We start from the raw sequence: 23603 nt of genomic DNA, 5'->3' as shown, positions 1-23603 counted from the left end.
TTGATGAGCTGAATACCTTCAGCTCTCTGTTTGTACTTTGAAATGTTCTCACACATTTGGTGGCTTCAGTCCTTCCTGGAGCACTGCCTGGGGTGGTGTCACTCCATTCCCAGTGTGAGGCAGACCGTAATTTGCACATACTGTTTCTCAGTCTTTTATGGAAGAGTGAAAGCTGGGAAATGCTTCCAGCAGTAAGGTTCCTGGAAAAAAGAAGAGGGAAAAGATCAAGAAGCAAAAATTCTCAAGAAATAAAGATCAGGGATGGAGGAAATAGAAAATAAGAAAGTAGCAGAACTTGAATCAGGGAGGACTACATTTGGAGGCAACAAGGTTTAAACCCTTTGGTCTTAAATGCTAATTACACCACAGGAACATTTCAATACTTAGTTATGTGCTTTGTGCCCCAGAGACCTTAAACAACCTCTAGAATGAAGTAATACTTGACAAATATTGGAGGAAAATGTAAATAGCTAGTGTTTTTTTCCAGAGGCAATGACAAAGAAAGAACAGTGAAAAGTACAAAATCCCACCCTATGATTAACTTAAGACTGTGTAAATCTTCATCCATTTGTTACTAATGTTATTCCGAGGAAAAAGAAAGGATCAAGTGGGACAAACCTTGCAGAAATATCTTTTTATCTTTATATTTTCTTTTCCTTGTTTGTAGAGGATAGGAAAAAACAGGTAACTACACAGAGTTGGTTATCTTTGGATGAGTAAAAGGAATGGAAGCAGCACCACCTGCTTTGTTGCTGTGGTGCTACAACAGTTCTGTTTGGAAAGCAGGAGCTGAGATCCAATTAGCTGGTTTACATCAAACTTCCTCAGGTTGCTTGATTTATTTAAAAGCGATACTGGTGGGCACCTTATGAGGATGACCAAGTGATGTCAGAACTTCAAAGTAAGGAAAGTTTCTGTGACAAAGAAGGGAATGAACTCAGAATCACAGAATGGTATGCTGTTTATTTTTATGAAAAATTGTTCAATTGACCTGTTACCTATCTTACATTAAATCAACAATGGCTCTCATGGGATGAAACACTCAGCAAATTAAACGATTTATATTTTCTTTCCAGAATATGAAGCATGGTGAGGTTTTACAATACACAATTCAGGGGAGTATTAATTTACTTCACTTCACTTCTACTTTTATTTAATCTTTCAGTTGAAAACATCTAACCACTGTATAATATGCTTTACAGTGTGGCCCAAGTAATCTGAATTTGTGATTGTGGAACATGCTACTAGACATTACAACTTTATATCTCTGAGTTGTGGATCAGATCACATACATTCTCCTTAAGCATCCAGTTTGTATTTAAAGGAAAATGTAACCACTGAATTCTTTATTTACAAAGAGCAACTTCCTGCTTTTATCACTTAGCATTCACACAATATGTTCCCTGCCAAGTCTTAAATCAAAATGCTGACTTTGGTATGAAGTGATAGGGTTTAGTTTTAATTATTTTGACTCTTTCTTTGAGTGGTTTTTTTTTTTTCGGTAGTTCACACAGAAATTCCTGTACTTTAGAGTTTATATTGTAATTTTTTTCCAATGTACAGTCACACAAAGCAAGAAAGTGTTAATGAAATTCTGAAGGAGAAAAAGATAGATGTTTCCTACAGCATTTTCTGTTTCTAGAATGCCACAAGTAGGTCTGAGTGTCATGGTTGGATCTCCCTTTCTTCCTGGAGATTTTACATAGTTTGAAAAAGACAGAGTCCTGCAGAACAATTTGGAGTAATTTATACCCACACAATAGTGAATTTTCTGGGACCCTTTATATTTCTGTTGGCAAATGGAATAGTGAATTATCAGGAACACAGATATTATTAATTCATTCTTAAGGCAGTCAGATTATAAGGGAAAACATAAACAAAGATAATAAATTCATAATGAAGAGCTGGACAAGGACACCAAGGCTCATGTCTTCCTTTTCATGGCTCCTGAAGCTGGAAGTTTCTCTTCTTTCTTCCCTTTCTAACCAGGAGGCAAAATCTGCTTCAGAATCAGTGTTGGAATCTTTTCATTTCACAGGTGTAGAATCAGAGCAAGGCAGGAAAACCATATGCTCTTCAAAACAGTAAAGATTTGGGTAAAGAAAATGGTCTTCATTTGCTATTAAATGTGCCTGGAAAAGGTGAATGGTGGTTTTGTGTGAGCTTGAAGAACTAAGCCAAAATCCAAGTGTTTCTCTAACAGCTTTGGAGGATGCAGTTCAGCCTATTTCCTAATGGACTTCATCTTAGAGTATTGACCATGACATTACAAGGGAGATAAAAACAAAGACAGATAGATAAAATTAATTTCATTTATATTCTATAACCATGATAGATTCTCTAAGATTTACAAACCATAACAATGAATGGAAATTATAATAAGTAGATGCATAGTCACAAGTAACATAAGGCTTATAATTACAGATAATAAATATGGATCTTTGCACATAATATGTGCACCTGAGGTTGCTGTCTTCTGCTTTTTGGATTGTTTTTATTTCTTTGTTCTGTTTTTTTCTTTTTTCAAAATAGTTGGACAGGCAGCTGAACACAGATAGCTGGCTGAGACAAATGAGGACTATCTTGCCTTCCAATTTTCCTATCTACAACAGACAGTGGGGGGGGGGGGGGCAAGGAAAAAAAGAAAAAGAGAGAAACATGCCAGATTTTGTCCAAGCATGTTAATGTGACAGAAACATTGCAATAAATTTTGACATTTTGGCATTCAGAACATTGCTTTGACTGGGGTCTAAGTGATGGAATGTCAGTATCCTTCACTTCCTCCTGGTAAAATATTTGCTATAAAGTGTAAGTGAAGATGAAAGAGCTTTTTTTTCACTCTAGTTTGCCAAAACATCTGGATTTGTGTTTATATGGGTTGGCATCACAGGGTTATCCTTCAAAGCAACCTGCTTTTATTTTCTAACTTCCAATGGAACCTCTCAAACATAAAATGCTTTTCTAAGTAATGCAATGTTGTCTGACCATGGGGATAATCTTAAATATAAAGTAAAAAAAGTACTAGAGTAAGGCCCACCTGAATCTACAGGATGCTGACGTGAGAGCAGGTGAAATATGGAATGATACAGCACATACAGAAAATATTCAGGTTGTTGTTCAAGGACAACAAACTTTTCGACTGCAACTGCTGGACTCAGTAAAAAAGAGTAGGTATATACTTCCTTTATATCTTCAGTCAATATTAGTTCTCTAACCTAGGCTGACTGGTGGGGAAAACACAGACCAATGTCTCACCAGTTCACTAATGACACCATGTCTCCAGATCTCCTGAGACCTTAGCAGTAGTTTTCAAACAGCAGCTCCTTTTTGACCCAATTAGCAGAGCCCTGAAACAGCCACTTGAGTACTGATGAAAATAATCACTTCAGAACACATAATCAGGACACCGCAAACCACCAAGCTGCCACCGGCAGAGCAAAGGCTCCCTCCCTGTGAGCTTCAAAAGAACCGTCAAACCAGGTAATGCTTCATACAGGCTTTACTTCATCAGGTGTTAATTAATTTTAATGTTAAAAAGGATCAATTTCAAAATTTCTTTTTTTTTCCTGCTATTGCAGAAAGCAAATCTAGCGCTTGTTTCCTTTCTGTATGCATCTTCTAAGATGTGTTTTCAAGAAAGCAAAACCAAAAATGATTGTTGCAACTGAATCTGTATACTGACAATTATATTTCAGTGATTTAAGAGCTTTCAGTTGGAGCTTCACACACCTCAGTGTGTTTACACGGCAGGTAGCACATTTGAAAATTACTATCAAAAAGAGTCAATAATAAGAATGCAGGCAAAAATAATTTAGAAAAGCCAAAATTTCCTCAATGATTTTCAGCCTTACTCCAAAATATATCTGCCTCCAGAATGTATTGTGTATTTGTACTTATTCTTTTTTCATCTCTACGTTCATTACAGCTTAACTGAGCCAAATACCTCTCCTTTGTGGCTAGGCTTTATTCGCAAATTAGGATAAACATCCCTGTAATGATGGGAGAAGAAAGTGGTTACTGACTTTTTTTGTCAAAACTTAAACTCTCATAACAAATCCATGCATTATTCAAACCAAAACAATAAAACCAATGCTGCAATTCCTCTTTGAAATAAAATCAATTAAGAAGAAAAAATATACCATGTGAAATACCTTTTTTTTTTTTTAAGAAATTTATATTGGCTTATTCATTTACTGACTACCAGTCATGATTTAATTGCAGGATTGTTTTCTTTATCCATTTCCAAGATACATCTTACAGCATTTTAATGTGCTTAATGTACATGTGTATACATTGTTGTATAAAAATTACCAATACACTGCTAAGGTCTGTTAGTCTCTCTGTTTATTTTATATGTGTGAGTTTATATGAGAAATATTTTAGTTATTACACTTCCTGTCAATGAAAAATTTACTTCCCAGTACTTTTTTTATACAGTAGATCTCATATTATTGTTACAGTCGGAAAAGGGACTGTAAAAATGGTTTTGTTTATGAGTCTACCAGTTCTTGGGTGTCTTCAAGATGGTAGGAATATACAGTAATGGCTCTGTACTTAAGGAATATATTTTGCAGCCTTTACCCTTGGGGCACTAGCATCTATTTTTCAATTTCTAAAATGCTTTAGCTTGAAAGAATTCCAGCTTAGCATAACCCATGTTTCAATTTATTAGGAGCACTCTAGTCACCAGTAAAGACAGTTCAGACTCTGGACATCTTTGATTCAAAGACAGTGAGATTCATGACATCTATTAACTGGCCCTAGGGTTGTAAACAGCCTAGGAGCTTATTTCTCTTCCCATGGAGTAGTCAACAAGGCTCATGTGAAATACACAAGCATTACAACATACAGAGGGAAACTTTTCCCATTTGCAGACCTTGGTTTGAGGTAAAGAAATTGATAAAGAATTTAAATTAAACCAGACAAACTCGGGTATAAGGGAAAAATGAGAGCCAGTTGGGTGCTCATTGAGAGCCAAAGCCTAGCTCCTTCTTGGGTGCAAAGTTTCGAAGGAGTGGATTCTTGTTGCACTCTGGATTAAGCTATAAACTGCCCAGAGTAGTTACGTTTTTATTTAAGACTTTTTAAAAGCCTTTTGGTTCATTATAACCTATAATTAACTTCTGGAGAAAGAGTCACACACTCTTCTTTAAGAGAAACTCTTTTTAATCTACTGAGAAAAATATTTTGGCAAAAGGTTTTTACAGGAGTAGAATACAAGCAATAACAAACCATTTCACTAAAACATTCAGCATGAAGACCCATTCCACAGGAAACGCCCAGTGAAACAATCCATATACCAGCTTTAGTAAAACACAGTTCATTGGTTTTAAGTTACTCACAAGAGAAGGAAAAGAAAACAGATTAAAAGAAATAAAGAAAGTGAGAAGAAAGAGAGAAGGAGAGAAAGGAGAGAAGAATAGTTACTGACAAGATTCGATGATTCACATGGTGTCGGCTGGAGAGGGAGAAAAGACAGACCACATGTATTTATAGAGTTCAGTTTTCCCTCCCAGGCAGGATGTCCTGTCAGGGCCTTCCAGTCCCGGGTGAGTTGTGCTGTAGCCAGTCCCAGGCTGCAGGGGTGTGGTGTGGGCGAGCTGCCAGGCAGCTCTGCCTTGACTGACAGCCCGACTGACAAGGCTGCAGGGCCTTCAGCTGCGCCACGTGCAGGCCTTGCCTTCAGCTCTGCCCTGTGCCCTCAGCACAGGCCTGATGTGCAGGCCTTACCATGGACCTGTGGGTTCGGGGCCAGCCCCTCCCCACATGCACACACACACATACACACAGAGTGAGTTGGTTCCAACCCATATCAATAATTCAGTGAGATTTGGATCCAAGATCTCACAATTCTGAAGACAGTTATTTTTTCTCACATAAAGGTCTTTTTCTACCATAGCAGATACCCAGTCTGGGCACCTGCCTGACTTAAATTGTCAGTTCCTTACAATGGAGCACCTATTGTAGATGTGTCACATTTTTGCAATTTTTTTATTGTGAGTATTGTATTGTCTTTTTTACTGCTCACTTTAGACCCCTTAGGAATGACAGAGATTGTTGGGTTTTTTCTTACTTAATTCTTGTTTTTTGCACATTAGTTTGCTTCTTTTAGAAACTACCATTACATAACTGTTGGACATTGTAAGCAAAAACTTTAAATGCACCCTTTGTTTGAAGGTGTGGCAGTTTTTGTGCATGTAACAGGAGCTGCAGTGTCTTGAAAATGATCACAAGGCACAAGTGACATTTTTTTAATGTTCAGATACAGGCATACATCTATACAAATATATATGTGCAGCTCTTCAAAATACTGTGTCAGAATTTACAGATGAAGATCTTTTAAGAGTTGCTAAGCATCCTGTTGTTTTTTTCTGGACTCACCTACTGAAGTACAGATACGGTCAGTAATCTGATCAGGTCAATGTGTCTCCTGGAGACCACAGTGTGGGGTGAAGTTAAATAATTGTCTGTGTACCTCATTGTGCCTCTTGTAGCTCTGCCTCACTGTTTCTTGTCATGATGCTTGAGGTGAAATAATTTCCTCAGATTTCTCTGAATACCCTTTCAGTCTGTAGAGATATAAACAGGCTGAAATAGATGCTGGACAAAAATCAGCAGTGGCAAAATTAGAAGTGGATGATGTTAGAGCACTTGTGAGCAGAGAGACTACAGAATCAAAAGGAAAAAAAAATTAAAAAAGCCAGTGTGGAGAGCTACTCTTTTGATAAAGGAAAAGATAATGACTTAATGACTTTGCTGCAGAGAGAGAACTATTGTCTACTAGAAAGGCAGCAGACAGTGTGTACTCCAAATACAAGGGAGAAAAACCTACTTCAGCACATTTAGAGCCAGCCCACATGTTCTCTGCAGACCAGCCAAGCTGCTGCCTGTGCTTCCACTCCACTGGATGCCAGTCAGCTCTGTTGGAAAGAGCACAGAGCAGTGCCCAGGCTGGTGAGTCTTGCTGAGAGACTGACTTCAGGCTCAGAGCTGGATCACAGGTGGCAGCCAGAGCCAGTTTAGTTCTGTCTGCAAAAGACTAAGCAGACACAGTGTTAGGATAAGAGAAGTCTGAGATTATAAAAAGTCTGTGGATTAGGATTTAGCACAGCACATCTCTTTGGAGAAGATTCTAATTAATCAAATGGAGATTCCCCAACTATTGATTAGACTGTGATCAGGCTGTGCCTATTATTAGAAAAGTTACAAGGATAAACACAGTTTATCCGATCTCTCTAACTCTCTCAACATCTTATTTATAAAATTCAAACCTCTCCACCACAACACCAGAAACACATCAGCCCTCAGACCTTTCCAGGAGAGACTCTGTCAACTACAGTCTCTTCTCCTCCCTGTGTATCACCAACTCCCTTTCTCCTTTGGGAAGGACTGTGTTCTTCAGTATTTTGAGTTCCTGTAAAAATGCTAGCAGAAGCCACTATACTCAATATGGAATTTCCCTTCCATAGATCTTGTTAATCAGGATTTTAATGGCAAGGTGGAAAAGCCTTGTAGAGAAGAATGCTCCCAAATGATCTGGTAAGTGACAGAATGCTTCCCTGGATACTCTTACTCAGTCAAAGATGCTTATTGTTCTCTGAGTATTTGTGATACCACTTCTCTAGCTGCCTAGTTCAATCCTAGAATGAAATATTTACTACCCTTGGGATACTCTGAGGAGTGTGCCCTGGGAGGCAGAGATTGTCCCAATTTTACAGGTTCCCTGTGCTGCTGTCTGGAGAATGTCTTGCTAGCCAGTGTACTGTGAAATCATTCTTAACTCAAGCCAAGTTAATGTAAAAATGCAAGTAAAATCATTCACAACATCCAAAATATCAAACACTGAGCTTTTCAAATGTTCAAAAACAATCCAAGCCCCAGAAAGACAAGTACTGTGGAGAGCTATCAAACACAACCAAATGTTCAGGAAGTGTCTGAGCTGCAGGAAGTGGATGTGCTGCAAAAGTATCACATGCATGCCTTTGTCTGATGCCCTCTCCTAGGTATCTCTCACTGGCAACTACCACTGACTAATTTCTGGTATCTTCAGTGCTCACCTTAGTGAAGGATTTCTCCTCTAAGTGCAAAATATGAATGGCAACTAGATACTAGGTAGGTGTTTTTCAGACCTACAAGCAGAAAAAGGTTCAAAAATAAGATATGATCATACAGAAATATGTACACGTTGAGCCATTTGTCTGATTAGTTTGACTATTTTGATCATAACTTCCTTACTGATTATTTCACACCAAAGTGACATGAAACGTTGTTCCAGCTGTAAATCACCTGTAAATCAGCTGAAAAATCTGACTGCTTTTCTGAACTATCACAAAAAAACCCAACCAACAAACCACTAACTGAAAAAACCCCTAAAAAACCAACTAACTGGCATCCTTTAAAACGTAATTTCTTCAAATGCATTGTAAAATACCCCTGGTATAAAACATTTTTAAATGCAGTCAGTTTATGAAGACCACATTTGTTTCTGTACTGAAATATTTTATTCGTATTCTTTTAAACACTCATGAATGATACTAAAATTTAAAATTATACAAATTGTGTCACATTTTAATACCTGTCAAATTCAGTGCATTTTTGTGCATAATGTATGAAACAGGATGATCTACTATTAATGTTTGTAGGCAAACCTCTTCATACTAAAAACAAAAAAAGGGAAGATTTTTGGCAAATAATGTTGTGAGCCCACAGATGGATTTTGATATGTAATAGAGAAGAAGAGCAGTTTAGTGGGAAAAGGTTTTGAATATTCATGTTAAATGCATCATGAAGACTTGATCATATTTATACAGCTGACAGCATTCATTTTAAGGCTGAATTTTTATTACTGTTCTACTGGTCCTACATGACCATTTCTGACCAGCTCCTGTGATACGACATTTTCCATCACACGGACTCCTGTGATTGATTAGGTAACTTAACAATACACACTTGACAACTAAAAAGGAAGTGAAGGACAGCTCTAAATGAAAGAAGAAGAAAAAAAGCATGTTTAATGCAGGAATCTGGGCTTAGTAGCTTTTAGCAAAATTCCAGTTTCCACCAGTACTGCTATCATGTCCATTTTAAGCACATTCTCATTTTTCTCTGGCTGGAACAGCAGAAGCAGCTCTTTTCCAAAAGCAAGACTCCAAGGTTTGCACACACATATTTTAATATAATTGATATTACATCAGTTATAAGCAGATAAAATATTTTTATAGTATTGGTATAGCATTTTCTGGAGATCATAAAGCTCTTTTTTCTGATATAAAAAGATAACTTCTCTATGAGAGAATTTTACAACCCTTCTCTATGAGAGAAATTATCCTTTATGTTATATGTTTATATATGCTTGGATGTTTGTATACGTTCGTATGTTTGTACAGTTGTATGTTTATATTTTGTATGTTTATATATGTTTGCATGTTTATATATGACTGTATATACATGTATGTAATGTGTATTTATGTTTCGCTTCACTGTACGCGGCACTCAGTGCCCTCGTCTGGCTGACAGAGTGGTGTCGGGTGACAGGCTGGGCTGGATGCCCTTAGAGCTCTTTCCCACCCCAAACGACACCGACTCCCTGGAATACCACATTTTCCCAGGCTGTCACGTGACGAGGGAGCAGCGGCCATTCCTGGGGCAGGTCCTGGCAGCTGCGTGCGAGCCGCACAAACAACTCTCCCTCCGCAGCAGGGAGGTATGGAAGGCAGAAGATGCTGATTTGGGAGCGGCGTCTGGCTCCGTTTTGGCTCGTGGTCCATCCTGGCTCGGTAAGGAGGGAAGAGCACAAAGATCTTGAGCTGATCTGAGACAGGAGCGCTCACGCAGCTGCCAGGACCCACCTGGGGAGTCGCTCTGCGCACGCGTTCCGCTCCCTTCCCCTCCTCCTCCCCCTCTTCTTCCCTGTTTTCCCTCTTTCTCTGTTTTGCCTCCTGTTTTTCGTCCCCCTGCCCTCCCCCCCCTCCCACCGCGGCCATGGGGAAGCTGAACGTGGTGATGCTGCGGTATCTGTCCCGGGAGCACTTCAGGGTGCTGACGGCGGTGAGCGGGGCCGGGCCGGGCCAGGCGGGACCGCGTGTGGTGTCCGTGCCCTCCCCCCCTCCCGGAGGCTCCTCCCGGGGGTTCCTGAGGGGCAGGGACCTGGTCAGGCCGAAATCTGCTTCGGCCGCCCGGATGGGAGGGAGCGGTGAGGGCAGGGAGGCGCTGGAGGTGCTGAGGTGGTCTCTGGGAGTGCCCAGAGGGTCCTGGGTGGCCCCTGAGGATGCTCAGGGGGTCACTGGGGCTGCCCAGGGGGTCCCAGGTGGTCGCTGGGGGTGCCCAGGGGTCGCTGGGCATGCCCAGGGAATGCTTAGGTGGTCACTCGGGATGTCCAAGGGGTCCCTAGTAGTCCCAGGGGATGCCCAGGGGTTCCTGGGTGGTCCCTGGGGATGCTCAGGGTGTCCCTGAGGATGCTCAAGGTGTCCCAGGGGATACCGAGGGGATCACTGGGGATGCCTAAGGGGTCCCGGCTCATCCCTGGGGACACTGGGGTTGCTCAAGTGGTCAGTCTGGATGACACCCAGGATGTCCCTAGTGGTCACTGTGGATGCCCAGAGGGTAGCTGGGGGTGCCCAGGGGATCCCGGTTGCTCAGGGGGTCCTTGAGAATGCTCAGCAGATCCCTGGGGATGCTCAAGGGGTCACTAGGGATGCCCAGAGGGTCTTGTGTTGATGCTCAGGATGCTTAGGGGATGCTCAGGGGGTCACTGGGGATGCCCAGATGATCATGGAGGATGCCCAAGGGGTTCTGGGTGTTTGCTGGGGATGTTCAGCAGGTCACTGGGGATGCTCAGGTGGTCCCAGGAGTTCCTTGGGGATGCCCAGTGGGTCACACACCCCCAGCAAGGTTACATCATCAGCATCACCAGGTCTCCACTCATGGTGGCTGGGACTAAAATCTAATGAGCCACTCTCATCTTCTGGCTGTAACTGAAGAATTCCCCAGGCTGAATTGGCTGACATATTATTATTTTTGTTTATCTGTTTTTAGGTGGAAATGGGCATGAAGAACCATGAAATAGTTCCTGCCAGCTTGGTCGCTTCCATTGCCAACCTCAAACACGGCGGCTGCAATAAAATTCTGAGGGAGCTGGTGAAGCACAAACTTCTGGCTTATGAACAAACCAAAAGTGAGTTTGGGTTTTGTGTTGGGACTCCCTTTTTCAGTCTGTTCCAAGTGCCTCAGCTGTACATGCACAACAGGTTGGGATGTGTGAGCAGTTCTGACGCCTTCTCTTGGACTTGCCTGGGGAATGTGGGTTTGTGCAGTGCCAAGGGCTGTGTCTGCTGAGCTGTGTATACCTACAGAGATGACAGGCAGAAAAGAGATGGACAGCTCACTTTTTTGCTCAGAATAAAATAAAAAGAACCATTTAAAGCAATGTTCAAGTGCATGTAGGAATCAACCCAAGTGAGTTTCATCCTTACAGTTCTGGAACAGACTGCAGAGTCCTTGGACATTTTGCCCCCCAGGAACAGCTACTGAAGCAGTTTTTATTCCTTGCCACATGGCAAGTTGTGCAGGCCTTTCCCCATTCCCTTCAGCCTTTTAGTTGCATCTGGCCCTGCAAACATACTGGGGGAGTCTGCAGGAAATATCTGTTCCTTTTGTCCCAGTTCTTCAGAGGATTAAGGGTTTCTGTAGTTCATCGCAACAATCCCAGGTCCCTGCTGTGTCACCTATATGTGTATCTTCCCAAATGCGGGCTTTTCCCAGGCTGTTTAAGGTACTGCCATTGCCTCTTTTAGAGACAAGCAGCACTTCTGTCTCTTGCACAGCTGTCAATTTTCCTAAGTTGTGGGAATTGAAACATCTTTACCTTTCTGTCAAATTGGACTGATAAGGAGCTAAGAGGTGAAATATTACTTGGGTGTAAGCTGAAGCAAGACTAAAATGAGGCTTATTTTAAATGTGATGTATACATAATAAGGAATGAAATGTCTTTTATTTCTACCCAGCTGTCCAGGGTTACCGGTTAACTAATGCAGGATATGATTACCTTGCTCTGAAAACTCTCTCTTCCAGACAAGTCATTACTTCTGTAGGAAACCAGATGGGTGTTGGCAAAGAATCAGGTAAATAAAATAACATTTTTAATAACTTTCTTAAAGCAGACACAGCTGTAATGTTGCAAATATTTTGCTAGAAATTAGGTGAGTTTTCCTCTGGATAGTTGCATCAGTTAATCTGTGAAACACCAGGGTCAGTCGTTCAAATAGTACGTGAGGCTTTTGGCTACATTTGAATATTTCTTAACAAGAATGCTTTTGTCCATTGCCCATTTTGTTTGGTTCTTAGTTCATCACTTAAAAAGGTGCTTTGCAGGCAGATGCTGCTGGTCTCGTGCTTTGTGAAGAGTTTCAGACCATTTTAGCAAAAACAAAATTTCAGCTTTTTCATCTCACTTAAAAATAAGGCAGTAAAGTAAAATAGGCTCAAAACCATTGGAATACGATCTTGTTTCTTCCTATGTTCATGTAATTTGACACAGGATGTAACTTCTGTAATTGGAGAAGGGCATTATTGGGGGACAAATGCTCAAAATGAAACATAGGCTATTTTAACAGTGTTTAAATTAAGAGTCTGCCCCCTTGGGTTGGTTGTCCACTCAGCAGAAAGGAGTGGCTCCTCCAGAGTGTGATTAAGAACAACATCTGCCCTGGATTTCCCTCAAGAAGGGCCCTTTGCTGTGCGGATAGTCCAGGGGTGTTAAATCTGAATGTAGGAATCTTAAGTTGAAAGGTTTTTCTCTGAAAAGGTGAACTCTGAAACATGTTCCACATCACATCAGTATTTCTTCTAGTGGAGTAACATGAACTCTTCAACAGTAACTTCTTCATGTTCAGATCTCTGATACACATGCTGTAAATTCAGCTGCCTTTACTGTAGTAGAACATGCCATGCCAGAAATGGTGAGAAGTAACAAAGTTACTGTGGCTTGTTAGATATCATTTGTTCCTTAGATCCGTGCCCTTGTGTGTCTTCTAGACATTTATATTGTTGCAAATGAAGAGGAGCAACAGTTTGCACTGAAATTACACCGCCTTGGAAGAACCTCCTTCCGCAGTTTGAAGAATAAACGTGACTACCACAAGCACAGACACAAAATGTCATGGCTGTATTTATCTAGGATAGCGGCAATGAAGGAGTTTGCCTACATGAAGGTAAGTGGCCACTCATAGTGTCAGCAGTTGTGTAACAGACTGGAAGGTGCCTTTCAGACTGCCTTTTGATCAGCCTATGTTTTCAGGACGGGTAGGATTTAGGCTTTATTTTTTTCTTTCCCCTGATGGACTTAAAGTAAACATTTCAAAGACTTTCAATACTATATGTTCTATACAATTTCCATAAGCTTTGCCATGGAAATCACATGGAACAGAAGCACAGTGTCAGTGAATTTGAGTTTGACATTGTTATTTATGGATAGATAATCTATGTTTCACCAGCTCTGCAGTTTTTCCTTTAAAATTCATTGCATAAGCTTGCAAACAGCTGAAATTTCTTAAAATTCTCTTATCTTTTAATCTACTGGTTTTTCAGCTGTTGCTGTGCTATCGAGGGAAGTCTTTTAGTCCAGACTAGTGTTTTGATCTGAAAAGGCACACTTTGTCCTTCGCTGTGGGGAAAGATTTAATTTCCAAGAATATATTGCCACTCTCAGTTATGGATTTTTTGACCTGCTGAAAAAAAACACAGATAATGTACAACGATTGAAATATAATAGTGGAAAACTATTTATAAAAAACTAGTTTTCCTTTCTTTTTCTGTGCTGTTTAAGAGTAGTATACATATTAAATATGATTTTCTGTTTTCTCCAAAAATCCTTTGATGGGCTCTACCAGTGGCCTCCACAGAGGGAGAAAGAACTAAGACCCTCACTAGGACTTCTTTTTTGGTTTAGGTGGTCCAACTGGTAAAGCATTATGTGGTCAGAACTTGTGGGAATATAATTGTGCGGGTCACGTTTCTCTGAACAGAGGGTTGGGGGGTGGATTAGTTATGTGCTAAAAAGCAGTAATAGTGTAACACTTAAATAACAAAAGGTGTATTTATATTACTTTAACTTGGGACTCTGTCTTAGAAAAAAATTCACTGGTAACAACAGAATGAGTAAAAAGAGAATGAACCCGTAAAAAAGCTGAGTAGATCAAGTGAATGGATAAATGTGTATTAGAAAAGGCAAACAGGAGAGCTTCAAAATATTATGACCGATCTTTGGTTAATCTTCAATGTGGTGTAATGCTCATTATTAATACTTAAAAATGAACTTAGATGTCAATGTGTAATGTTTCGTTAACTATTTAATTTTAATTTTTTATCATGTTGCCTCTCTCCAGGCTTTGCATGACAGAAATTTTCCTGTTCCAAGGCCCATAGACTACAACAGGCATGCAGTTGTTATGGAACTTGTTGATGGCTATCCTTTGTAAGTAGTGAGGGTTTAATTTGCTGTGTTACAGAGACCCTAACAATGCTAAGTTAAGAAAGGTAACAGGGTTAGGGTTTTTCCTTGTCTTGTGAATGAATTCTGACTTCACCATGCTGAATAATGCCCTCCAGCCCATGCTCACTAGTATTCTATTTGATAGGGTTTTGCTTCTCTTATATTTTTATTCAGAGAGACGTTTTTTTCCTTAGTCCAAGTAAGGAATTTATTCCTTAATTACTTAACTTCTGATGAAAGCATAAGATTACCTAAAACAGGAGAGACATAAAAGTTTACTGATCCAATATTTAAATAGTTCATTATGACAGTGGTACTTGATGGCAGTCAGTGAGTGTGAGTTTAAATGAGATATAGCCTGGGTATAAGGAGACATTTTTCCCTGTTGAGGACAGAGAGGCAGTGGCACAAGTTGCTTGGGGAGGTTGCACAGCCTTTTTACATCCCTGGAATTTTTCTATCCCAACCAGACACAGACCTGAGCAATTTGGTCTGGTCTCAGAGTTGACTCAGCTTTGAGGAGGGTGTTGGACCTGAGACCTGAGGGCCTTTTTAACTTGAATTACCCTGGCATTCTGTCAGATGTATTTAATATAACTTCTCTGTATTTTTAAGTTAAATTTTCCAAAGTTCAGAATATTTTATTTAACTTTTCAGGTGCCAGGTGCACCACATGGAAGATCCTGCTGCTGTCTACAGTGAATTAATGGATTTGATTGTAAAACTTGCCAATCACGGTCTGATTCATGGGGACTTCAATGAATTTAATCTCATCTTGGATAATGATGATCATGCCACTTTGATTGATTTCCCTCAGATGATGTCAACATCGCATGCAAATGCTGAGTGGTGGGTTCAAATTTAAAGGTATTTTCTGAGTAAATGCTGTTGACAGCAAACAGTCGACCATGGCTTGTTTCCAAAAGTCTGTTTCTTTTTCTGTCACCGTTCTCATGCAGCACAAGCAACATTCCAAACAAAGAATAGGTAGAAATGTCTCTGTAGAATAAATACCTAATTAATTGTTTTTCAGAGATAATAATATTGTTCAGTTAGGAAACAAATTTAAACTGCATCCAGTTTCTCTTCCTAGGTTGTTGTCTTGAAGTCACTGATAGAAATAATTAAAAAAAGAAAAGCAATAAAAGACAAGAAATGTAGGGTAAAAGTTTCTTATTGCAGTAGACTTCATTGATTTTTTTTTTGTTTGTAAAATTCTGTGCTTTTTACAGGTATTTTGACAGAGATGTTAACTGTATTAAGGAGTTCTTTAAGAAACGTTTCACCTACGAGAGTGAGCTCTTCCCAACATTCAAAGACATCAGGTAGAAACAACCAGATGAACTTGAGTTCTCTTATTTATGGCATTAGTGTTGGTTTTCTGGAAAACAAATGGGTGCCTGTGAGAGATGCATGTACAAGAATTAAAAAGAATAGGCCCAACTATGCAATTTTAAAGTATATTTTTGTCACTCCTGTTGCGTTTTCTTCAACCAAAGTTACCGTAAGTGGTCTTCAAAAGCTAAAGTGTGCTTTGAAATGCTGTGCTGCCTCCTTTGTCTGTCTTCTTGCTACTAAGGAAGAGAGATCAATCTGAAAGCTTGATCCAAATGATAAATGTCCAGGAATGTTAACAGTGATGCAGAATCAGCCTATTTGACAGTTCTGATATATTGAGGATTAATCTCGGTTTCCATTTTAAGTCTGCTTTTAAAATGCTCATAAATATGGTGACTGCCTCTTCAAGCATTACATTCCAACTTTTCTTCCTAATGTCTTTTTTCCCTTTGGAAAAGTAAAGCAATATTTCACTCATTTTAAGGCTGAAGCTGTTGCAATGAAAATGGCTTCCTTTCATTCTCAGCAGTTTCCCAAAGGGGTCTCAGACTTGAGTCAGTCTCTGTGTGTCAGCGACCCTTTATTACTCTGTTTGCTTCAGCGTACTTTGAACTTAAAACCAAATGGTTTTCCTGCTAAAGTAAAACAATTTCCTGTAAATAAACATAAATGCAGGTTGTGGAGATGGAATCATCTTCTGTAGAAGTTTTCTTCTCTCAGGTCACATTCTGTTTATATTTTACCTAAAGCACAGCACTATCGTGTGTGTTTCAGGAGAGTATGTCCTCTTTGTTAACAGGATAGGTAATTACAGTCTAACTTGATTAGCATTTCTAATCCAAAATGTAGCACATTGGTAGCTTGATAATTTAGCCTATTAAACGCAAACATCCCTCTTTCACAGGAGAGAGTGTTCTCTTGATAAAGAGATTGCTGCCAGCGGCTATGCAAAAGAAATGCAGGAAGATGATGACCTGCTTTATCCATCAGGTTCCGACAAGGATGACAACACAACAGAGGTACCAGAGCTTGTAGAAGATGCTGAGAACGAACTCAACTTCTTCAGCAAAGATGGAGGAAATAATGAAGACATGTATGAAGTGGGTGATTTATCGGAAAGCAGGACCTCTGACAACACCGTGTGTAGCAGTGAGGAAGATGCTGATACAGCTGAAAGTAGAGAAAATACACAAAGGCTGAGTATGGCAGAGTTGAGTTCAGCTTTGGAGAAAGCTGGAGGGCAGGCTATGCTTTGGAAGTGCAGTGGAGATGCAGAGAGTTCAGCGATTACTTCTTTTAAAGGCAAAAGCATAAACAAAAATGCTGCTGAAGTGGAAAATCAGAGGGGTCAAAGAGGGTCCTGTAAGGACAAGGAGAATGAAGATGAGTGCCCAGAGCCAGTTGACTCGTCAACTTTAAATGAGGAGTTCAGGCATTACAGGTAAAGATTCATAATTACTATCTAGGAGTGGATGTGGTTCCTCCCTTCCTCCCAGTAAAAGCGAATCTTTCAAGCAGCTCAAGAAGGACTGCTCTTCAGCTACCCTTGTTTAAACTGAAGACTCAAATGTAGTTTATTTTGAAAACATTGCTGTGAATATCTTTCTTGTTGGTCTTATGATTGTCTAGCTGTTTAATAGTGTCTAATGAGAAAACAAGTGTTGCACTTCATAGACCAACCTATTTTCTGTGGTGTTTTTTCCCCCCTTTTTTATTTCAATTAATACTGGTAGTGGAGTAGTTCTTTATGTTAAAATACTACTTCTTAATAACTTTTATGAGTAAGTTTATAATTCAAATATTCTGTGTCAAAGTGTTCTGCTGCTTACTCAGCTGAAGTTAGCTAAAACAAGTGCCTTGAACTGTAATATTAAAATATGTTGCACTGTTTGTTGTTCTAGCTTTTAATTCCTCTCCCAACATACCTAGAAATTCCTGCTTACCTTCCAACTAGCCCCTTGTATGTGAAATTTAACTCCTGAGTTTGCTAACCCACCATGTACCTGGATGCATAGCTCAAGCTCACAGTCTTCATCTGGTTTTTTGTTTTTCAGTTAAATGACTCATCAAAACATTGTGCAGGATCTAAAATGTTTCTTTTTAGTGCCCTGAGGCTTCTCTTTGTGTGCATGATACACATGTGACTGTTGTGCAACAAATTTCTTCCTTTCATGAAATGCCTGTTTTGAAAAGCTAGTGTTAATATTTAAAATAGAAATGTTTTGTAGCACTTGGCATGTTCTCTTGTGAGTTTTCAGGTTATATCGCAGAAGGTTAAGACTCAAACACGGTGCTCATAAAGGCAAAGGATGTTTGTCTTGCTAGTGGAATAATACATTGATGTATGTGTTTTATTAGTGAGGAGTGTGTCGTTCCTGTTGCTGGGCACAGAACAAGGACTAAAAGTATCTCATCAGTGAGAAGTGTTGGGAGCTGCTCCACCATTCCTCCGGTAAATACTGTTGTTGTTGTTATGCTCTTATTACTCTCAGACCATGTTAAATTGCACATAGCTGCCAGCACCTATTTGTAAAACTGTCCTCTGGCATTTATCATTTTTACAAAGACTGTTACCATGTCATCCATAGCAGAATGAAGCACAGGTGCAAGTAACATGAAATTTCATAAAACTACTGCAGTTCTGTGTAAATGGCAGTCACTGTTTTTCAATGCTTATACTGTGGAGGCAGGAGACAGTCCTGACCTTGTGAATATTAACAGGAGAGAGCCTCAGAACAGGAAAACTGGAGCAGGAATTGTAAATCACTCCTGACTACCCGTCTGCCTTAGCCACACTTGTGCCAAGGAGTTGTTTTCCGTTACAAGCACTCAGATCTTTGTAATGTAAACTTTAGGAAAACCAGAGTGCTGAAAAAAAATAGGCACAAACCAAATAATTACTGCTGGACGTGAAGTGTTCTAGAAGATTATCAGCTTTTACATTTTTGTGGAAGGAGTGTGTTCTGCATCAAGAGGTACTGGTCCTTTATCATCTCTCTAAGGAAAGACACTTAAAACTCCATAAGGCAGGATTTAAAATGCTATTTATTAGACCTAAGACTATGAGAAGACAGTAGGATAGATAACCCCTTTAGATGCTGGGAATCCTTGGGGTATGGCATTTAACACACATGTAGTGCTCCATGCAAACTTTGTCCGTAGCAAAGAATCTCCCTTTTCAGTTAGTTGATTTGTTTTATGATTTTTTTACAAGGAAGCAACTCTGCTCATCCTTTCTGCAGTCTTGTTTGTGTTGGTGCTGAAAAAGTGACACTTCTGATGCCGAATTGTTTGTTTGTAGGAACTGGTGAAACAGAAGATAAAACGTCAGCTGACCAAGCAGCAAAAGGCTGCTCTGAAGCAACGACTGCAAAAGGGAGAAGCAAATGTTTATACCAAACAACGCAGAGAAAATATGCACAACATCAAGTCAAGCTTGGATGCAGCCAATTTCTGGGGATAATTTATTAAAGCTCTTTTGGAATGTGAGAAATGTATACAGGTGAAAGAATTAAGCTAATTTACCAATAGTTATCTTTTATAATGGAGTAGTTTCTTCTGTGCAAACCCTGTGTTTTTCTGGAAGTTAATAAACCTCATTCTGGTTCCTGCGATTTTGACTTGGGGGGGATTGTGTTTTGTGTTTCTGGTCAAAACCATTGACTGTAATTTACATTGTATAAGTGGTACTGGTTAAGATCACGGCAGTGATTTCCAACAGTATCTCGTTGTAAATCAATTGTACTTTGTAGTGCAGAGGATTTCTCTTAAGAGGGAAAGAAGGAAAATTTTTAAAACCAATTTCTGCAATTACACAAGATTTAAATACATGCATATGATGAATATGCATTCTCTGAAGCCAGCAATTCTCATATTTTCCTTCACTCTGATATCTCACATAAGGATATCAACAGAGCCTGGCCATGGTGTCTCCACTCCACTCCACCCTCCATTTTATCCCCCTTAGCATGTGCTTAAGGCTGCAGATTGTGCATGTGGTGAGTCATCGTGGAATAGGTTCCAGACATGCTCTGCATTCCGTCTGACTCCTAGCACATTACAGTCCATGGAAAAGGATTCAATTTCTATTCTCACTTGGAATCTGATTAATTCAGATGCATCTGTTAAGTGAAGGCCACTACACTTTCTGAACACAAAATATGTAGGCAATTATTTGAATGAAGTGGCTAGTGAAAATAAACATGCCAAATCTTCCCATCAGAAAAAAGTTTTCTGTGAGTGTGATTGAAGCATTTGGATGAGATTCTTTTCTCACTTATGGTACCATAAGTCAATGGCAACTTCACTGAACTCAGCAAACAAGCCCAAAATTTAGTTTACTCGTTCCTCCCCTACTCTCCACCTTGCAATCAGAAATTATATAAGGTTTCAGGAAAGACAAGCTCTTTGTTAGTACCAGTCTTGACCTTTGACTCAGTTGTCACAGATACTTCCATTTCTTTTGGCTCTACAGTTCTGTGTTTATTGTAAGGCTAAAAATTAATTAAAAAAATTATCCTTGGTACCTATGCAAAGCTTCAGGAAGAGAATTAAGTGGAAAAACATAACTCCCTTGTAATCAGGATATTTTACTGTGTTTACATGCTGTATAGAATTGGAGTATTATATATTTATAGTATTTTAATACCTTTTAGTCTCTAAAATGCCATCAGATACACTTTGATTCCCAATGGAAAGTCTTAAACATTTAGTTTAGCTTATAAAGTGAAGTTACAGCCATTAAATAATATGAACTTTGTAGTGTGTCTTGTTAAAAAAGCCCTATTATTTAATTGTAGCATGCTCAACCTTTACATTTTGTGAAAAGTGTTACATGTGAACAAATCCTAAATCTGTTGTGCAGACACATATGTTGAAATGGAATATATTTAGCATAAGTTAGTAAATGATTAAGTTGTTCTGTGTTGCTGCCTGCAATGTGGGGAGACCAGCTGGCCCAGCCTCCAGCAGCATTTTAAACCCTTATGCAGGCTAGTGTGTTCCAGAATTCAATGGCCAACATCTCAGCTCAGGTAAGATGTAATGAAAATAACTTTGATTGCTTGTAAGCAATTTTTTTCAGTAGTGAATACTTCAGAAAATAGGCTTTTCTATTCCAATCTTGAAACCTTTTATTGCATTTACAACTTTCTATTTTGAATGCAGCAGGAATTGTAAAGCTGGATGTTTTTAATTATTATTTTATTAAAGAATCATTGAAGCATAGCCTTTTTCCCTTTTCATCCACAAAATAGAAGTCTCTTGAGTTGTATCTCTGGCAGTCTAGGAGTGGTGAACCTCTGAAAAGATGAGAGTTTACACTATTAGCTAGTAGTACCAAAAAAAGAAGAAAAAAGGTAATAACAGGAAAAAAGTTCTTTTAGCAATTACTAATTTAATGACATAATTAAATCCTAAAGGCTGACTAATATCAGGAAGTTCAAAAGGCAACATATTGAAGGTAACAGATGCTAATTGAATCCCCTGACTGATGGCTGACTCCGTTTAAGCCTGTTCATGGGGCTTTCGTAGTCCAGAGCCTCTAAAGTATCATCTCATGAATCTTACCTGCATATAATACCTAGTTCCCACTGACGGTAATGAAGAATACAGCGTAGGCACAATTATCTTAGTTCTGTTCAGGAATGTGAATTTTGCAATAAGTTTTCCCTAAGTTTTATAAAAGATTTGACAAACACTTCTTATTTGAAGTCATATGTTCCAAAAGTCTTTTAACAGCCTGGGGAATGCTCACACTTTCAAGAGCAGAAAGATTTTTACATTTTAAGGGCAGAAAAATGTAGGCGCCTGAGGACCTTCAGAATTATTACAAAGCAATATTAGTCTTTCAGAAGATATTATTGATACATATCTGATGCAATGCATCTTTTAGCCAGTTTTATTTCATACAACCCTTTGCCTTTTATTGGCCACAATACTGAATACATCCAGTATATATATTGGATATATATGGATCATGGTCAATCCAAAGTTGCAGCTTTGAGAAGATTTTAAGCCTTTGACTATGATTAACTTGAAATCGTAATTGTTATTCTATTCTGGGAGCTGTTAAGTTGGTAAATAGTTAACTGGTTACTGAGCTAGTTAGATATGAAAAAAACTGAATGGCATGCAAGAACTATTTTGTTGAAGACACTGGAAGCTGTAGACTGGAGGAGTGTAATCAAAACCTCAATAGTAGAAACCAACTGGTATTATACTTTGCTTTCCTTTTGTTTGTTTTTCTTTCCGCTCCCTGTGAGCAAAAAACTTTTGATGAAGATGTGTATGTGAAGGCACAAGGGAATGCAGGGATGGACGTCCCATTGTGCCACCACTGGTTGGTGGATACATCACGGGGTGGTGGATTGTGACATCTCCAGGGAACTGTGACCTTGCATTCCTTGCTATTCATGTTCAGGTGCAAGACGTCCCATTGTGACATCAGTGAGTGGCAGATGTGACATGATTGTGATGTCATGTCCCTCTCTGATTATACTTGGGTGCTGCCAGAGCCTGGGTCAGACTGGCTCCAGCTCTACAGTGCCTGTGAGTGGGAGCAGCTCCTGGTCCTCAGCTCGCCCCCACCTGCTGGGACCAGACATGGCCACGGAGACACAGTGGAGCTGCCCCATCTGCCACAACACTCGGAATGATGTGGCTTCCACTCTGCCCTGCCGCCACCAGTTCTGCCTGGGCTGCATCCTGCGGTGGGCAAAGACAACCCCAGCGTGCCCACTCTGCAGCAGGCCAGTGGAGACTGTCAGGTTCTCTGAGCGGGGCGAGCAGGATTACATCCAATTTGAAATCACAGCCTCCGAGGAGCAAACGGAGACCAACCACCAGGCAAGGAGAGCTCGCTTCTGCCTGGCTGAGAACAGCCCTCAGCGCCCTGTGGTGCCCAGTCCACCTTCTCCACAGGGAACACTGTCCCCAGCTGGACAGGAAGATGCAGGGACAGAGCCCGTGGGTGGCATCCTGCCTGCGGTGTGGGCAGCACTTTTCCGTTGCCAACAGCACCTCCTGGACCCTGCACGGTCCTGGCTGCGCCAGAGGCTGGCTGCACTCTACGGGGAGCAGTGGTGGAGGGTAGAGGCTGCAGAGGGATCCATCCTGCACGGCCTCTGCGCCTGCGGGCTGCATGCTGAGGTCCTGGTGGAGGTGCTGGAGCCCCTTCTCAGCAGGCACACAGCACCACTGATCCATGACATCATCAGTGTCATCGTGAGCCAGTGCAGCCAGGAGGCACAGAGGCTGCAGGGCTTCCACCACACCAGAGACGAGGACAACAGGCCTGTGGCCAGTGCTGGCTCCAGCAGCTCCCAGGACAGAACTCCCACCAGCAGCCCTGCAGGCTCCACGGTGGAGGAGGGAGCTGGTACATCACACACTGGCCTCCAAGGGAGTCCCAGCTGCCCCCGAGCTGTGCCTGACCCTGCAGAGCAGGACCAGCGCCGGGAGGGGCTGGAGCAGCCAGAGGGGGCAGGTCCCTGTACCCAGAACAGCAGCCGCAGCCCCTCTGCTCCTTGACGGGGCAGGGACTACTCACCCAGGGGATCTCAGCAACCCTCAAAGAGGAGGGTCCCTAGCCCTCAGGATTCTCCTTAGCCCAGCAAGAGGTGGCCTCGCAGGTGGCAGTAGCAGGGCTCCAGAAACTCTTTAACCAAGCAGAAGCAAATAAATTACTATTTCCCTGACAAAGTCTTGAGGTGCTGCTTTCTCCCTCTTATGGTGCCTTTCCCTGCCCCTCAGGCCCAACAGTCATCCGAGGGCCCCC

The 23603-nt window shown here is 40.6% G+C and overlaps 1 protein-coding gene and 1 long non-coding RNA gene across 2 annotated transcripts; one reads left to right on the top strand and one right to left on the bottom strand.

Moving 5' to 3' along the window:
* Positions 1 to 9861: 9861 nt before the first annotated feature.
* Positions 9862 to 19440, top strand: RIOK2 (RIO kinase 2). The gene is made up of 10 exons (XM_032676203.1): positions 9862 to 10047; positions 11035 to 11173; positions 12003 to 12119; positions 13033 to 13208; positions 14382 to 14470; positions 15146 to 15337; positions 15721 to 15813; positions 16731 to 17267; positions 18185 to 18278; positions 19128 to 19440. Exons 1-10 carry the CDS (start codon positions 9982 to 9984, stop codon positions 19287 to 19289), a joined length of 1665 nt encoding a protein of 554 aa, XP_032532094.1. The 5' UTR covers positions 9862 to 9981; the 3' UTR covers positions 19290 to 19440.
* Positions 19441 to 21011: 1571 nt separating this feature from the next.
* LOC116780848 lies at positions 21012 to 22127 on the bottom strand. The gene is made up of 2 exons (XR_004354670.1): positions 21395 to 22127; positions 21012 to 21126 (listed from the first exon to the last, which is right to left on the bottom strand). It is a non-coding gene; the product is annotated as an uncharacterized LOC116780848 (long non-coding RNA).
* Between the last annotated feature and the right edge of the window lie 1476 nt (positions 22128 to 23603).

Source organism: Chiroxiphia lanceolata, chromosome Z (genome assembly GCF_009829145.1).
Source record: "Chiroxiphia lanceolata isolate bChiLan1 chromosome Z, bChiLan1.pri, whole genome shotgun sequence".
Classification (NCBI taxonomy): domain Eukaryota; kingdom Metazoa; phylum Chordata; class Aves; order Passeriformes; family Pipridae; genus Chiroxiphia; species Chiroxiphia lanceolata.
Note: the sequence above shows the minus strand (reverse complement) of the source record. Positions and strands in the feature narration are given on the sequence as shown.